The 17586-nt window shown below is 55.4% G+C and overlaps 1 protein-coding gene across 1 annotated transcript in view; it reads left to right on the forward strand.

Annotated features, from left to right (window-relative positions):
• ITGB5 (integrin subunit beta 5) overlaps positions 1 to 17586 on the forward strand; it is a 111695-nt gene extending 94109 nt beyond the window's left edge. Inside the window, exons 11-15 of the mRNA XM_067738647.1 lie at positions 8123 to 8345; positions 12191 to 12294; positions 14496 to 14615; positions 15954 to 16120; positions 16889 to 17586. Of these exons, the coding sequence (XP_067594748.1) occupies positions 8123 to 8345; positions 12191 to 12294; positions 14496 to 14615; positions 15954 to 16120; positions 16889 to 16984 (710 nt within the window). The 3' untranslated portion in view covers positions 16985 to 17586. The remainder of the gene's footprint in view (positions 1 to 8122; positions 8346 to 12190; positions 12295 to 14495; positions 14616 to 15953; positions 16121 to 16888) is intronic.

The following is a 17586-nucleotide window of genomic DNA, read 5'->3' on the forward strand; positions in this document are numbered from 1 at the left end:
CACCATGTAGGGCGATTGGGACTACTAATGAGAAAATCCAAGTAAAGTGCTTAGAACAATGCCTGTCCTGTTGTAAGTGCTCCATCAAGTTTCTCTATTAAGAGATTTTAATGACTTGATTTCTCAGTGAAATTAGAAATTTCTTGAAACCATACATTTCTTTATTGCACATTTACAACGAATTCCCCCAATCCCATTAGGGAGACAAACCACCGTCCCTCTTTTATTGATGAAGAAAGCGGACTGCCGTCCAGAGCCAGCAAGTAGCTAGGTGAGGCTGCACGGTAGCTCCCGTCCAGAAGACGCGTCCCCAGCCGAGGGCTTCCAAGCAGTGACGAGGGTGAGACCGAGTTGGTCTGAGGAGACTCTGTGAGAGCTGCCTTCCGGGGTTGGTGATGAGCGAGGAGAGCTGTGCTGTCTTTGAGAGGAGCAGCCCTTAGTTGGCAAGTTCTCTCATTAGTAACTCATCCTTGGCAAGAACAGGCTGTGTTTACAGGCTCGGGAAGCCTGTGGTGAGAAGGACACAACCTTTCGAGAGTGACTTCTCTCTCGACCCTGGAGGTTTATTTAGTTTCTGCTGAGGTGCCCAGAGTCAGGCTAAGATCCCTCATGAGGGAACTGGGTAGAAGTCCTGTGCATTTCCAGAATCTCTGTTCTCTCCTTTTTCTGGCACCAAAGCCAGTGCATGGAAGGGAACACTGAGACAGTGGGAGGGGCGCGTTCCCACGGGGACCAGACCCGGGGACACTGAGAACACCCGGCCCGTGATGTAACCCTCACTTGCTCGTCAGCCAGGTACCAGAAAGAACGCCTCTTAGGAGGGATTTCCCCTTCCCAGTCCAAAGCCCCAACACAGAGGCCGGGCGCTCTGGAAGCGTTGTGTGTGCGTTTGGCCACAGGTCAGCCCGCCCTTGGCTGTGGTTCCCCATGGAGCTTGTGTGAGTGCCCAGGACGTCTACGTTCACAGGCTCTCGGGGAGCAGCTCCCAACCCCAACCTGATGCTAAGGAGGGCGGGGCCGTGGGCCTCCTCTGGCTCAGCAGCGTCTTGGGACCCCTGACACAGACACCGGCGGCTGGAGGCACAGAAAGCTCTGGTTGGTCTTCCTGCCCTTTTTAAGACGGCTGTTAGAGAGTTCCAGGAGCGGGGCCAGGCTGTCACCCAGAGGTGTCCACGTCGCAGACAAGACCTGGCTTCCGAGGCAGGGAACTCACCCAAATGAGCAGAGGCTTTCCAGCCCACAGCGATTCCTTTTCTTTTTTCTCTTAACCACTTCCTGTTTACCCGCTGCCTGTCCTGAGAAGAGGGGAGAGAGGAGGGGAAGACGATGGGCAGACAGAGGGCTGTGGGAGGAGGGATGCTGGGGCTGTGGGAGGAGGGATGCTGGGGCTGTGGGAGGAGGAGGATGCTGGGGCTGTGGGAGGAGGAGGATGCTGGGGCTGTGGGAGGAGGATGCTGGGGCTGTGGGAGGAGGGGTGCTGGGGCTGCAGGAGGAGGATGCTGGGGCTGTGGGAGGAGGGGTGCTGGGGCTGCGGGAGGAGGATGCTGGGGCTGTGGGAGGAGGGGTGCCCGTGGGAGAGCTTGGGGGAGGCAGAAACTGAGAGTACCTACTTGTGTGAGAGAGGGATGCAGATAGTGGGATAGGGAGAGGGAGAGACAGGAGCAAGGGAGGTGCCGTTCCTGTCTGGGGGGCTGGGGAGCTGAGCGCAGCCCTGCCCTCCTCAGCCCTCTGCCAGCCTGAAAGGCCTCCTGGAGGCCGAAGGGAGGGGGCGGAAGCTGATCAGCAAGGGAAGTGCAGTGCATTCCTGAGCTGGATGGAAACTATTTTTGGACCAGCTGTGGAGAGACATTTGTACCCTGAGGGTCTGACGTCTCTGTGGTCATGACCCTTGCTCCTGACCGGGCCAGGATGGGGAGAAGACACCCACTTCTTGCTTCTGCCTCATCCCAGGCGGGCTCCTTCCTTCCTCCAGCCCCAGGGCCCTCACGCAGGTCCTCTGAGGTCACCCTAGGGCTGCCTTGGGCCTTTGCAGGCCGGAGTCCAGCTTGGGGCCGAGGGCCACATGGGCCGCGCCTCAGACATCTAGCTGTCCCGTTCCTGCTGAGGGCTGGAGTGCCCCCCGGCAGGGCCTCCGGTGCTGCTGGGTGTCGGCCTCCGTGCAAGGCTCTGGGGCCAAGGAGCAGCTTCACCAGGCCCTGGGTGTTCTCGCTTTGGGCTGGGCGTGGATTACGTAACCTTATGGGAGCTTTTAACCCTGGAAGGCTTGTTTTTTGTTTTTTTTAATTCGGCTGAGCTGCTCCGCTTGCAGCATCTTAGTTCCCTGACCAGGGACTGAACCCAGGCCCCAGCAGTGCAGGTGCTGAGTCCTAACACCTGGACTGCCAGGGAACTCCCTAATTCTGGAAGTCTTTGATTCAAGCTCGCAGAAATGATTCCCTCTCCCATTATCTACTCCAAGCTTCCGCTCCCCACACACTCCCATTATAACAGTGACAATGATGAAGCTAGCTAGCATTAACTGAGCACTTATTATATGCCAAACACTAAGCGCTTTATACAGGTTATGTGATTGAACTCATACAACAACCCTACGAGTGGGGACACCTTTAATAAGGCCCCATTTTAAAGTGAAGGAGCCGAGATGCAGCGGGGTTAAACATCATTTACTGCTGGTAAATAGATTCAGGAGGCCAACCCTGGGCTCTCGTGATTTCAGAAGCCACATGTTAACCACCACACTCTACTGCCTCATTTTCCAAATGTTTCGTTGTATCCCTGCTGTTAGCCACCACCCATGTTCCATGGTAAACAGGCTCCCCTTCATCCTCCACCTCATGAAAGAACGCCCACGCCTCCTTTTCCTGAGGACGAGGGGCGCTGGCCGCCTCCCACCCCTGTCAGCCCGCCCCTCGCTCCTGCAGATCCTTGCCTTCTACCCCCTTGATCTTCCCCCCGTTTAGAGGTTGTGCCCTCCCACTGCATGATCCCTGACTTCTCAGCCCTCTCTCCAGGTCACGCCTGCACGGCCCTGTGACCGCGGTCCAGTGCGACGGCCTCCGAGCTCCTTGCTGAGCTGCAGGGGCGCAGGGGCGGTCCGGTCCTGTGCTGGCTGCCGTGGGTAGGGGCCTGATTTGCATTAACACCAGTATTTCTGATGACACTCCCACGAGGAAGGCATTGCCCTCATTGACAGATGAGGAAATGATCGTCAGGTTTAGGGACTTGCCCAAGGTGACACTTGAACGTGGTTCCAGCACAGCCGCCAGCCTTTCACGCAGCTGACTGGGGTTAGCCTGAGCTCCTCCGGCCACAGTCCTCACCCCCCAGCTACTCGCTCTCTCATTCTCTTTTTCTCTCTCTCTCGCCCCCCCACCCCACTAACCTCTTTCTGCTATGATCTCTTTGGGGTTTGTTCTTCCCTCGATCCCTCCACTTCCACCAAAATGTTCTCTCTTCTGTATCTTTCTCTTTGATCAGAAGGATGCTCGAATATCCCCTCTTCAAAATCCCCAGCCCCTTTCCCCGCCATCTCTTCCTTTCCCTGCACAGCCCGATTCCTTGTGGGAGTTGCCGCGCTCGCTGTGGCCACCTCCTCACCTCTCTGCCACTGGATCCTGCCCTCGCCGCCCCACCGCCCTGTAGGATTTGCCCTTCTTGACCTCTACAGAGCACTGGCGCTGGGGCTTCCTCACGTGCCCCCTCCCTCCTCTCTGGCAGCTCCTTCCCCGCCTGCTTCAGGGGCGTCCCTGCCTCTGAATAGCCAGTATTCTACTTGATCGGCTGGGGGTGGGGTGGGGGGGGCTGCGTCTTGGCCCGTGGCCCACACAAGCACCGTTTTGCTGATGGAAAGCTGCTGAATTCTGTAGAGCTGAAATTCTGTATAAATAGACACATTGACAACTTCCTGTCCATTTAGCTATCAGTCATTCGAACAAAGGTACTAATAATAGCTTGCACATGTAGCAATTCACAGCTTACAAAGTGCTTTCACATGCCCTTCAGTATCCCTGTCTCTGTGTAATGAAAATATTTCTGTGTCCGCGCGGTATTAGACAGGCGTCATGAAGTTCAGCGCCCTTTGCCAGGGTGCCGGGGAAGCGTTATAAACGAGCTTTGTTTTGCTGCAGAGTCCTTGCTTCCGCCCTCTGGGTGCTGTTAGCCAGGATCATGTTCCCATTCCCCCTCCAGTTCTCCTGGTGATTGATGGGTTATTGAGCCTGGGGCCGGGACCGAATGACCCTTGTCATTTTAATAACATGTTCCTACTAGGGCATTAGGAGAGGCCAAGGGCTGACCAGAAGATGTGGAAATCTCTGTACGTGCAGGTTGAGGGAAAGGCAGGTTGAGGCCCGAGTGCAGGGTCCGAGACCTTTGGATTAGGATAAATTGTGACCAGATTTACGAAGTTTATGACACTCTCTATGGGTCACGCTTCCTCAGGGAGACTTGGAAACTTTAAACCGACATGGCAAGCGGTTGTACCTTGTGTGCCGGCTCCCACCAGTCGGTAGAACCTCCTTAGAGGACAGTGTTGAGGAGGATTCTGAGGCCAAGCCCGGGCTCCCTGGCAGAGAATCCCCTGCTTAGACGGCACGGTCTGCGTGGGAGTGAAGGAGGACGAGGCATGCGTCACCTCTCTGCCATAGCTGCTTTCCATTGTCTTTGAGAGGCGGTGAACCACCTGACAGACAAACTGGGGCCATCACGGGAGTCCCCGAGGACAGCACTCCAGTGGCTTCAGCCATTTCACCGAGCGTGGCTTCTCTCCTAGTTTGACTTGCTGGGACCTTGCGTTGGACTTGGCAAATGTTTGAGGCCAAAACGCCACGTGGATAAGGACTTTCCGAGGTCCCCCGGCCCTCAGCGGCTCCCACCTGCTTGCCCACCCTCCTCCTGTGGGCCGGGGCGCTTCGTGCTCTCACTCACAGGTTCTTTGCACAGCATTTCTTTCTCGCCACGTCCATGCCTCTCACATGCTGTAGGAGGCTTTCAGGAACGGCTTAGGTCTCTGGCAGTGAGTCCCGTCCCTCTCCATGGAGCCGTGGTGACCTTGGGTGAGTTGCCAGCTCCCACTCTCTCCTGCCCTTGACTCCTAACTCTGTAATTGCACCCCAGATCTAGGGGTACCCTCAACTGCTTTGACTGTGGGCTGGGTTTTGGAGCTCTCAGGTCTTCGTGATGTCAGATGTACCCAAGGCAGCTGGGTTTACTTGCCAGTTAACCGTCATGGTGGGAAGTACAGAGCAGCTGGCACCTTTGCCATCTTCTCAGTGAGCAGCAGATCTTTTCACATTAGATGCCCAGTCACCATGGGGAGCAAGTTCTCCCTTCAACACATACACACACCCATACTTCACCCCAAACGAAATAATATACTACCTCCTCACCAAACCTTCGACACTTTGGAATGTTGTGCTAGGTTTTTATTTGGTTCATTTTATATTGCTGCCAAAAACAGAGAAGGAAGGGAAACAACACTCACCGTGTCAAACAAAGCAGTCTCTCTGGCCTGAGTAGTGTCTTTGCTGTTTGTAAATACGGCACCAGCCGTGCCTCTTACTTCCTCTATTTTTGCTTGACGGGATGGCATGATGTACAAGCCACTGGAGAGACCAGAGCTGTATTACAAACCACTCCTCAAGTGCACTGATAACTGCAACTCACTTTGAAATGCATTTAAAAAAATAGGGATGGATGGATGGATGGAGGGATGGACAGATGTGTGATGAAGCAGCCGGCTGCGTACTGATGGTGGAACGGGGGTGATGAGTGGATGGATGTTCTCTTACAGTCCTTCCAACTTGGCTGCAGGTTTGGAATTGTCATAATAAAATGTTGGGGGGAAAATCACCCTGACAGTGAACCATTTTAATTTAAAACAGCCTCTTGACCAATGTGGTCCTGAGGCCGAGAGTTAGGGAGTTGTGCAGATTGGATCCATTTCATTTGGGAAGATTTCCCGTGGGGGGTGGTTTCCTGCTTGCCAGGGCTGTTCGGGGATTGGTGCAGAGGAAGGGTGTGCAGGCCTCCCTCCCTCGGATGAGTTGTGCTCTCTGCTGCCCTTTCCCTCCCATGCCCCTACCCCCCCCCCCACCGTGTAACCCATGAGCAGGGGTGCAGCTCTCTCCTGTGGCCCGCACATCACACGCCAGCTTCCAGGCAGTTAAATTGTACTCCACAGCCTCCTCCTGGCTGGGGTCTGGCTTTCCTCACCTCTCCCAGAGGGCTGCCATGTGCCTCGGTGCTGGCTGTGAAGTGGGAGGGTGCTCTCGCCCAGCAAAGTATCTGCTGGGGCTCTGTATCCCCTGGGCTGCAGAGAGGCTGCCCCGCATGCACGGGAGGGAGGGGAGGTCTGGCGGCTCCAGATGGCCTCCCTGCCTCCTGCAGATTCTAGGCTAAACAAGCAGACAGGTTGGGGAGGGGGACAGGAAGGAAGTGGGGTGAAGAGGTTCTCTGGAGTTAGGTCCTGACGTGAATTGTGGGTCGCACTCATTGGTGGTCTTAGAAGGTGCTGAGGTCCAACTACAAGGATAACTGACTCAGGAGCGGGAATAAAATGCAAGGCGCCCCTGTCTGATGCCATCCCCTGCCTGCCTGGTCTCCTGCTAGTATGTCAGTGGGTTCTCAGCAAATACAAATTCTTGGTGCTATTGATATTAGCCTTAGCAAAATGGCATGAGAAAGGACAATATGCTGCAGTGATAGTATAAGGAAGATTTTTAAAAATTAAGTGCTATCTGTAGCACTGCTTTCTGCCTCTGTTAGCAAAAAATAGAGACTCCACTAACTGTCAGGCCCCCTTGGAGGCTGGCGCTGTCCGTGCTTTTCGCTGTCCAGCATGCACACGCGCGTGCCTGGTGCGCACACTTACTCAGTCCTCTGAGCCCAGCAGCTCCCCTGCCCTTGATGCCTGCAGAACCGGGAGCGGATGCCCAGCTCCTCCTCCCTTGCAGGCTGTGGAAAGAGTTTCTCCTGCAAGCGGGGAGCGGGGGCCCCTCAGCTGGTTCTCATCTTGATTAGGGCCTGCTCTGTCCTCTTCTCCTGAGAGGCCACGGATCCTGGAGTTCAGACCGTAGGCCCTGGAGCCCCACTCCCCGGTTTGGGTCCCGGCTCTGCAGCCGCTAGCTGTCTGGCCGTCAGCGAGCTGCTTCCCCCTTCCGTGTGTCAGTTTCATCACTTGTGCGCGTGGGATGGTTGGAAGAATTCATCGAGTTCGTGCTGTAAAGCCTGACACGCGCGTAGCGAGTTCGGTGTTAGCCGCTGCCGTCCCCGTACCTGCTCGTGAGTCATCCGGCTCTGGCCCGCGGCTCCAAGGCCAGAGCAAGAATCAGCGTCTCACTGAGACTGAGGGGCAACAACTCTGTTGGTTTCCTTCGTGGCTGTGTTAGGGTACCACAGATTTAGCGACTGAAAACAACTCAGATGTGTTCTCTTTTCTGGAGGTTAGAGTCTGAAATCGTTTCCTCTGGCTGAAGTCGAGGTGGCAGCAGGGCCGCCCGCACTCCTTGCCCTGAGGGTCTGGGCGAGGACCCTTCCCTCGCCTTTTCCGTCTTGCAGGGCTGCGTTCCTTGCATTCCGGCCTCCTCGAGGTCTCCTCCTCCATCTTCAAAGGTGGCAGCGCAGCATCTTGCTTCTCCTGTCCGTTGCCACCTCCTTCTGTAGTCAGATCTCCCCGTGCCCCATATGGACCCTGTGGTGGCACCTAGGGCCCCCCTGGATGATCCGGGAGAATCTCCCCCATGTTAAAATCCTTCACTTAATCACACTGCAGAGTCTCCTTTGCCATACGAGGTCACATTCACAGGTTCTGGGGCCATTAATCACGTAACACGGGAGACAGGAAGAAGCTCTCTGGTGTCCTGGGCCTGTGGCACGACTCGGCCAAGTTCTGGACCGACTTGGAACAGCACTCAGCCCAGCCAGGCCATACGCACTGCCCAGGCGCCCTGCTGTCACCCCGTGTCAGCACCAGGCCGTCTTTGTCTGCCCAGACGGCCTGCGAGGGCACAGTCGGCGTCTCATTCTGTTGGATCCCCAGTGTGCGGCACACGGCAGGCGCTGGGCGGTTGGTTGTGTGTCCGTGTAAGCAGGCAGGTGCTGATGTGCCGTGTGTGTACTTTAGGCCATGGCGACTGTCACTGCGGAGAATGCAAATGCCACGCAGGTTACATCGGGGACAACTGTAACTGCTCGACAGACATCAGTACGTGCCAGGCCAGGGATGGCCAGATCTGCAGTGACCGCGGGCACTGTGTCTGTGGGCAGTGCCAGTGCACGGAGCCAGGGGCCTTTGGGGAGACGTGTGAGAAGTGCCCGACCTGCCTGGATGCTTGCAGCACCAAGAGGTAAAGCGCTGCCCCTACACAGCCCTCCACACCCCCCCCGCCCCACCCAACCCCAACGTCTCCCCCAGACCAGGCCTGTCATCCGGCCAGTCAGCCCTCAGGGCTGGCCAGCCTCTCACCCCCCATCTCCTGCATCTTCCCCACACAGACTTGCTGGGGATCGAAACTCTTACTAACATTAACTGGAATAGGGTCTTTGAAACACTGGTTGCATGGGGATTTTGTAAAAAAAAAAAAAAACGAAATCAAAACATAACAGCAACAAAAACTGTTACTCTGTTCCTAAACAAGTTTAGAAGTTATAGGATTACTGAGTTAAATGAAATTAAACTGATTTTAGTACCAAAATAGCATCTTCTTGAGCCTTTAGTGTGTCACCGAGTATTTTAAAAGGACATTCAGCATGCATCTTTCTTCCAAATGAATTTGGCCTTCTGCCCCATTAACATCTCCCAAACAATGTTTCACAGCCCCCCCGCCCCATATGGGAAATGCTGCTTTAAACAAAACATCATCAGAAGGTAAACTGGACAGGAGGGCACCCGACCTAGATAAGGCAAGCCAGGAACAAGCTACAGTGGCTCTGGCATTTTCCGCTCCATTTGTACAGATGATGGAGTGGGTCTCTGCGCTGCTGCTGAACGCAGATTGTCCAGGCGCGGGTTCCAGGCCTCCACTGACCCAGCCACGGGGTTACATTCCCCTGTTGACCTCCCCACGGCTCTGCCCTTCACACTCTGCCAGAGTGCGAATGAGACGGAATTAAATCAGGGAGTTATGCCAGCGGGAAAGCAAGAGTGACGGTTTCTCTTGAATTTTGCTAGAGAAACAGCTGCGCCATCAGCGTCCGTGTCCTAAGGGGCCAGGAGGGAGGGCACAGATAATCAGGAACAAATAATAATACGGACGTTGTTTCTCTTTGGCTGGGAAACGCAACTGTGCAGTTTTTTTTTGGCAGATTTCCCTTCCAAACCCCTGGCTCGGGCTCCTAATGAGACGAGTTCATGCTCCCTGAGCAGCGTGGCTGCCGGTCAGTCTGCTCTCAGAAACGTTCTGGGTGGCAGAACCCCTGGCTGGATGTTTGCCACAAATAATCCAGGCGTGGGTAATTGAAAGCTGGCCGCAGATGGAGAGACAAGATAGACAGGGCCAGATTTTATTCTGCGTAATTAGAGGGAAGCCAGGCAGAGTAAGGGAGAAGAAACACAGATCTACCTTAGACCTGCTGAGAGCAGGGAAACAACAGAAATCCAAATAGAAACATCTCAGGGGAAGGAGGAGGTTAGGATCCTGGATCTGGAGCCCAAATAGCTGTGGCTATCTGAGCCTGGAATCATGGCCATTATCAACATTGAATGCCTGAGGGAGGTGCCCTACCCCCAGCTCTCCCACCAGCAGAACCCTGTTGAGTATGGGCTCCCAGACCTTGGGGCATATGAGGTTGATGGGGGTTGGTGCCAAGCTAGGACAATACACATGGAACCAATAAAGGCAGATCAAGCCTGTTTCTTTCCTTCTTCCGGAGCAGCAGGGCAATATCGGGTTGGCTTAGGTCAGTTAAAAGGCCTCTTGGGAAGACCACCTTCGCTTTAAATGTTTAAAGCATTCATTGCCAAGAAGACGTAGACTTGGTGATGTGTTATCCATTAAGCAATATCAAAGGAGCAAGGAGAGCAAAGAGATGCCGTAGGGGAACCTCACTCATCCTTCCTTGTCTCCGGGCCACACTGACACAGCCTCTTTCACAGCCTAGTTGTCACTTTTTTTTTTTTTTAAACAAAGTACCTTTGATAGTGCCTTACTTCAGGCTGTTTTTCTACTTGCTGCTTTGCTGAGAGCCAACAGGTTTTGAATGCCTATGTCCTTTTTTTTCTGGGGTTTCAGAGCAGTCAATCTCCACTTTCTAGAACTAACCAAACACGCTCTTCACCTTGGGTGAGTTCCTATTCAGTTTCAGCCGATTGCAATTAACAGTCTCGCTGAGCAAAGTCTGTCTCAGCAACTTGTTTGTTTCAAGGCCAGACATTTTAATACGTGACTACAGTAGATCACAAGATTCAATCCGGTATGCGGAGCACACAGGTTAAACTCATCTGTCCACGTGGATGATTAGGGAATGTTCCCTGGCAGCGGCCCTGTGGTTTCATGACAACAGGGCATGCAGATGGAGGGCTCAGTGAATCCTAGCGGAGACCGGAAGCAGCCGCCTTGCTTTGCAGTGTGTTAATCCACGGGTGGAGGAGGGGCAGTGGCGTCAGCGTGAATGACTGGCGCTGGAGCCACGCCTTCCTGGCGCCCAGCCAGGTCTCAGTTGCCTGCCCGCTGGGGCTCTGGCCTCCGGAGAGGTGCAAACATTACCTACTTGCTTAACTTCAGAATGTTTCCATGAAGTCATTACCAGGAGAGTGGGATTCTGTGGCCAATCCGAGGATAGGTGGATTCTTAAGCATATTAGGACCCTGGTAAGAAAGTCTTCCCTGCTTTCCCTCCACAGTCTACTCGCCCATTCCTCCTCGATGTTCAGACAGTGGAGTGAGGACTCAGGGAGAAACTTGACAGAGAGGCAGGTGCCTGGGTGCTGGAACCTACTGTCACTGATTCCTCACTCCCCTCACCTGTAAAATAGGGCGACTTAATGAAACGCTCCCAGCTCCCTTCAGGCCACAGTTTCTGCCCTGGAAACGTAGTGACGGGTCTCTCCATCGCACGGAACTTTGAAATGATACTAATAAAGGCAACGCATTGTGATGGTACAACCCTCCATATCTTTGCCAGGGAGATTTCCAGACACGCAGCCCCTTTGGTCCCCACAGGCCTGTGGGGTAGGTTGGGCTGCTGTCCCCCCATGTGGCTGAGGCTCCCCTGCCCTCGGGTGCCAGGGCACAGCGGCAGGGAGGCAGTGCGCCCCCCCAGCACACTTGGCTCTGGAGTCCTCACCCCATTTCCGGGGAAACCTCTCCTTTGGGGTCTCTCACCATCCTTGCCGGCCACCGAGCACCATCACTTCAGAAAGTTCCTGCACGTTCCCCATCAGCTGGCTGTTTTGTTCCAACCCACTTCTCCCTGGAGTTGAGTTCTCAGCATCTCATCTATGCTCCCCCATCCCCCAGTCCCCCATAGAGGTCAGAGACCCTCTCTCCCCTCCACAACAAGCTTTACGGACCCTTAGAGCTTAGCTCCCCTGCCAGGTGGGCTCTGTGTGGGAGCAGGAAGGGGGCAAGGGCCTGAGAGTCTCCAGGACGGTGGTTCTCAGCCCTCACCTTTACTCAGAATCCCCAAGAGCCCAGGTCCAGCCCCAGAGGTTCGGATTCCATGGGTGTGGTTGGGCCCAGGCAGTGGTGTTTTGTCTTGAAAGCCCACCCAGAGAGTTTAATGTGCTGAGAGCCCTGCCTGGGTGATGGTCTCCTGGTGGGGATCCTGGGAATTGGGGCCATGGGAGGGTGAGGACCCCTCTTCGAGGCCAGGAACACTTCTTTATCTTCAGAAACTTCTTGTTTGGGGCAGGCTCCTCAGTGAGGCACTGGGTGCACCGGAGTGCAGGTGGATTTGCCTCCTGGGGTCAGAATTGGAAAGGTTTCCAACCTGCAACTTGACATGTGTGCCAGACATGCTTCTAAACCCACATGTGTTCCTCCAAGAACCCTTGGGCTTCCCTGCATGATAGCAGCAAGAAGGACAGAGAAGAAATGTTCCTTGAGGCCAAACATCTGAACATGGGCGAAGTTAAAGCCTTCAGGGGCTTGCAGGAGGGCGGGGACCCTGCACCCTTGGGACATGCACTCAGTTACATGTGTGGAGTTACTACCCAGCATCTAACACCCACATTTCCTGCCTCTTTTCCAAAGAGACTGTGTTGAGTGCTTGCTGCTTCACTCAGGGAGCTCAGCTGACAACCAGACCTGCCAGAACCTGTGCAAGGATGAGGTGATCACACGGGTGGACACCGTCGGTGAGTGTGGGGAGCGGCCCTGGGCAGCCGGCCCCTTCTGGATCTTGGCAGACGTGTAGAGACTTTCTCCCTCGTGGGGACGATCTTCAGGGCTGCCTGGCAGACAGGAGGGTAGTTTTAACCTTGACTTAGGAAGCAACCTCAGTGTCCTTTGGCTAGTCCTGGCTGGCTCCCCAAGAGGACTTGGAGTACCTGTGTTAGGTCATAGGTTCTGGGCTCTCCAGGGTGTAAGACCTTCCTGTTCTTAAGTTTCTGTCCCATCCCTGAAGCCTAGTCCCTTCCTACATCTTCTCCCAGGCTTCCTGAGAAGTTGGTATATTAGTTAGAATAAGTACTGTTAGCTGCTACAACAAACAAACCCCAAACCTCAATGACTTAACAAAATAAAAGTCAGTTTGTCACTCACTCGAAGTCCAGTGAAGATGTTCTTGGTTGACAAGGCCTCTCTGTGCTCCTTCAGGAGCCCAGGCACCCTCTAGATTGTGTTTCCACCCTCCCCCGGGTCCTCAGAATTCTCTCCATTGAATCTGCAAATGGGGAAAGATCATGGGGGAGGTTTACATGGGTGGGGCCTGGAAGTGGTGCACACGACATTCCCCCCACCCAGAGCTCAGTCATCCAGCCACGTTTACTGCAAGGATGGCGGGAAGTGTCGTGCAGCTGTGCCCAGGAAGCTGGGAAACCATGTTTGGTGACCAGCTAGCCAGTCTCTGTTTGGCCTCAGCCCAGCGCAGTTCTCGCGGTGCCCTGCCCGCGTTAGACGAGGCAGAGCTCACATTCTGTGCGAATGAACCCAGGGTGGAGTGCTACCCTGGCTCTTCCTCATTCCTACAGGTCTCCCCACTCCTTTTTCCTGCCTCCCTGATCTTGAGTGATGCTCTGGCCGAATCATGGCTCCTGAGGCTGCCGAGTCATGTATTCCGCCAACACATATTCATTGAGCACCTACTGTGTGCCAGGGCTGTACCACAGCAGGGAGCCCCTGCCCCTGCCTCCCCGAATCCGGCCTCTCATGCCCGTTTTCCTGCCCTGCTTCTGTCTTGTGACTTGAGGTCTGGCTCACAGCAAGTTCTGCCTGCAGACCTGGGGCCGTTGCCCCCTGACTGGGCACCCACAGAAAGATGGCGATGCCCCCCCCGGCCCACTGACTACTTACTCGCTCTGGAGCAAATGCAGCTGTTCACGCACAGCTGCCTCTCCCTCTGCCCCTTTGTCATGAACCAGTTGCTTCACAGAGAAGGTTTCTGTCGCGTTCACCAGTTATCCTTTTCCTTCCTTCCCCCAGGCTTTCTCATACCCATGCTCGCTCACACTCACCCAGACCAGGCTTAGGACTGGGGGCCGAGAGCAAAAGCCCAGGCCTCCGTGTCTGATAACCACTCAGAATTGTCTGGTTCTAGGTGGAGCAACAGGGTTACAACGGGCAGAGCTAGAAAGCATTTCGTGTCACAAAATTGCCCACAGTTGTCACTCAGGACCAGTGGGTCATTCCCTTACCACCCGCCTCTCTCTTGCTTCACACCCTTCCCGCTTCCTTTCCACCCTGGAAACCAGTCTAATCCTGTCCCGGGGGAGGCTGGGAATGCAGACAGTGCCTGGGGGGGCGCAGCTGGGGGGAGTGGGGTTGGCGATACCTTCCCCTCAGGTAACAGCCGCGTGGGGATGGCAGGTGCTGAGGCAGCTTGAGGAAGGGGGCTTCTCACTACGGGGAGCGAGGCCAGCGGTGCGCACCGTGGGTGGGAGGTGCAGTCTCTCATCCACCCACCCTCCTTGCCGCGTGGGTCTTTTTGGTTTCTCATCTCAGGCAAGCGCCGCTGCCTCCTGGCCTCTGCAGCCGGCTCGCAGCCAGGTAGACTCAAGCCTGAACTCTCAGGCCTCCGTGGACAGCAGGATGGCCCTTTTCTTTACCCAATTCCGTTGCCCAGTCCCGCCCCAGCAGTAGTGCCCCCTCTCCTTTCACCCCAGTGAGCCTGCGGAGGCCTGCCTCGCATGGAAGGGAATTCGTGTCCCCGGCGCAGCCTCACTTAGCGCTGGGCCTGCGTTCTTGATGTGAGAAATTCATTTTTAAGGTCCAGCCTTCCCTTGAAGCCTCTCTGCGCCCCCTTTTCTCCTTTGCGGGGTCCTGGCTCCTCACCCGTCCCTTAGCCGCTCTGCATCACTCAGAGACACACTCAGGACATTTCTGCTTGGTTTTCTTCCAGTGAAAGATGACCAGGAGGCTGTGCTTTGTTTCTACAAAACTGCCAAGGATTGTGTGATGATGTTCACGTATGCAGAGCTCCCCAGTGGGAAGTCCAACTTGACAGTCCTCAGGGAGCCAGGTGGGTGAGGGCCACTTCCGTCTGCTCCCCCTGGGGGCTCGGTTTCTGATGCATCACCCGTTCTCTCCTCACCATCCTTTCCAAACTCCAGAGAGAGGAGGGATACAGTCCCATATAAAGATCAAGATCTAAGGTCGCCCCTACCTGACTGCTAGAGTTTAGAAGAAAGATGGTTGTATATCTGGGGACCCATCACGGGGCCGGAGCTTGAGGGGGGCATGACTTGGGGGAATGGGAGTTATAGGAGGATAGTGCCCTGCCCTGGGGGAGTGTCTCATCTTGAAGGAGGGGACACAGGGGTGACAGTAAGCACAGAACACACTTAGCCTACATGGCTAATGGTGGTGCGAGCATGCAGGGCAGGTCTGGACCATCAAGGCTGGGCGTCAGGAAGCATCTGGGTACACACAGCCCTAGCCGGGCTGCCGCTTCCCGGAGTGGAGTCCTAGAAGGGCAGATGGAGCGCTGGGTTGACATTCCTGCAGGTGCCATGCCTCGCTCCCTGGGCCCCTGAGGACGGCACACTCTCATCTAACAGCGGCAATTCTTCCCCACGCTCTGGGCCCGGGGACCAATGGCCCTTTTCCTTGGGGTAATGAGGGTTTCTAGTATGACCCCTTTCATTCTTCTCTGGTGGAGGTTGCCGGGGCAGAGATGGGTGGTGCAGAAAAAGATCTGCTCTCTTCCTTTCAAAACATTGCAAACTGTTTTTCCAAATGGGGCTAGACCACATAATGTGCCTTCCCTAGGCCAGAGGCAGAGGGAAGGATTGTGGTCCTAGCCCAGGATGCACGCCTGTAAGAATGAGGCTCTGTTTCCAAGCGCTGTCTTTGCGGTTCTTTGAAAATAAGCACATTTGCTCCAAAGGCTCCACACTAAGGGCTTACAAGTGTTGGCTGGCCCCCAGCCCAGCCCTGTGGAAGCGGCTTCATGAAACCTCCTGCCGCCCAGTCTACTCCTGAAACTATTTACGTGAAAGCTGAGACCTGGTCCAGCGTCCTGCACGGGAGGTGGGGCCGGGCTGGGGCGTGGGTGCTTCGCGTTGGGGAGATGCAGCCGTACACACAGCGTGTGGGAGAAAGTGGAGCCGCCACCAAGGTTCTCCTAGACTTTGCCATTGACTTACTGTGTGGCCTTGGAACAGTGACCAGTTCTCTTTGAATCTTCCACTTTATGTGCATTGGAGAAACCTGCCTGCCACCCAGGTCTCTCAGAAGCAGTGTGGGGATCTCAGAGAATCCAGGGAAGGCCTCTGGGGAGAGCTGACGGGCCTAAGGGCGGGGGGTGGGGGCACGGTGATGGCGGTAGCTTTGCTCATCGTGCCCTGGTCCCCTCCAGAGTGTGGAACTGCCCCCAATGCCATGACCATCCTCCTGGCCGTGGTCGGCAGCATCATCCTGATTGGGCTTGCGCTCCTGGCCATCTGGAAGCTGCTTGTCACCATCCACGACCGGAGAGAGTTTGCGAAGTTCCAGAGTGAGCGATCCAGGGCCCGCTACGAAATGGTAAGCCAGGGAAAGTTGGAAGGAGAAAAAATGTCAAGCTTAGCAGTCCAGCTGAGGGCAAGCAGAGGCCCACTAACGTCTTTGGGATTCAGAACAAAGAAGCGAGGACTTTCCCGGTGGTGCAGCGGTTAAGACTCTGCGCTTCCACTGCAGGGGGCTTGGGTTCGATCCCTGGTCGGGGAACTAAGATCCCACACGCTGCGCAGTGCAGCCAAAAAATTAAAAAGAACAAAACAAAAAACACGAAGAGGCGAAACCTGAGAGGCAGCGTGTGCCCAGTTCTGGACGCCCTGCACGGAGCCCCGCAGCAGGCCCCGGTCGGGAGGCTCACCGGCGGAGGCGCTCGCCACAGCCTGAGCAGGGAGGCCGTGTCCAGCGGTCCAGGAGAGGGTCCCACGTGCTCACAGTCTATCGCAGTGTCCGTGTGTGTCTTATCTCCCCAAGCAGACTGCACGTTCCTGAAGGACTGAGCAAGTGGGAGCACCCCCTGAATCCCCAGTGAGTGTGTTAAACCTGCAAGGGACTTCAGAGACCATCTAACAGACACGGCCGCTCGTTTCAGAGATGGAGAGAGCAGCTCAGGGAGGGGCGGGACCGTCCCAGGCCGGCTTAGAGGAGCCAGTCTTGAAGCAAAAGGCCGTTGCCTTCACCCGCGGGCGGGGCCCACTGCCTTCCTGGGTGACTGACCCTAGAAGGGCCTCCAACCCTGTGTGTGTGCGAATGAACGAATGAACTAACACACGTCCTCTTACCTCCCGTGTTCTCTAGGCTTCAAACCCTCTGTACAGAAAGCCCATCTCCACGCACACCGTGGATTTCACCTTCAACAAGTTCAACAAATCCTACAATGGCACAGTGGACTGATGGCTCCTTCCCCTCAGAGGGCTGGAGGGGCAAGCGGTCACGCCGGAGACGGACACGCTTTGGACAGCTGCTCGGCTTGAGCACGGTTCCCTGCACGGCCAAGCGCAGAGACCTTCCGGTGAGCCTGGGCGAGGAGCCCGCACAGGAAGGTGCCCGGCCGTACCCCCTGGCCACCCCTCCAAGCCCGGCGACAGCGCTCTAGGCTTCCCTCAGCACCTCCAGCTTGTCCCAATGAACTGCTGAGATGCAGGCTGTGTCTCCCTTCCGGGAGGGCTGGGCCTCCAGGCTGGCCGGATGAGAAGGCTCTCGGGAGTGTCAGAGTGAGTAGAACCCACACAGTCTGTCTGGCTTCGCCCCCGTTGATCATCTTTAAATGAACTAAAGTGACCGTGCATCTCTGGTATAGTTCCGACTCCTGAGAATGACCTCCCTGGTGTCTCTGCCTTGCACATGGCTGTTGGTGATGGGATTACTGAGACGCCTGTTGAAGGCACGTAGTTTGCAGATGTCAACTTTCTTCCCCTGTCTGTGTGTGTTTAGTACTTTTGTAACAAAAAGGAAAGAGATTTTTTTGGGATTGAAAGTAAAGATTAAAACCAAAA

This window comes from Pseudorca crassidens, chromosome 5, assembly GCF_039906515.1.
Source record: "Pseudorca crassidens isolate mPseCra1 chromosome 5, mPseCra1.hap1, whole genome shotgun sequence".
NCBI classification, from domain to species: Eukaryota; Metazoa; Chordata; class Mammalia; order Artiodactyla; family Delphinidae; genus Pseudorca; species Pseudorca crassidens.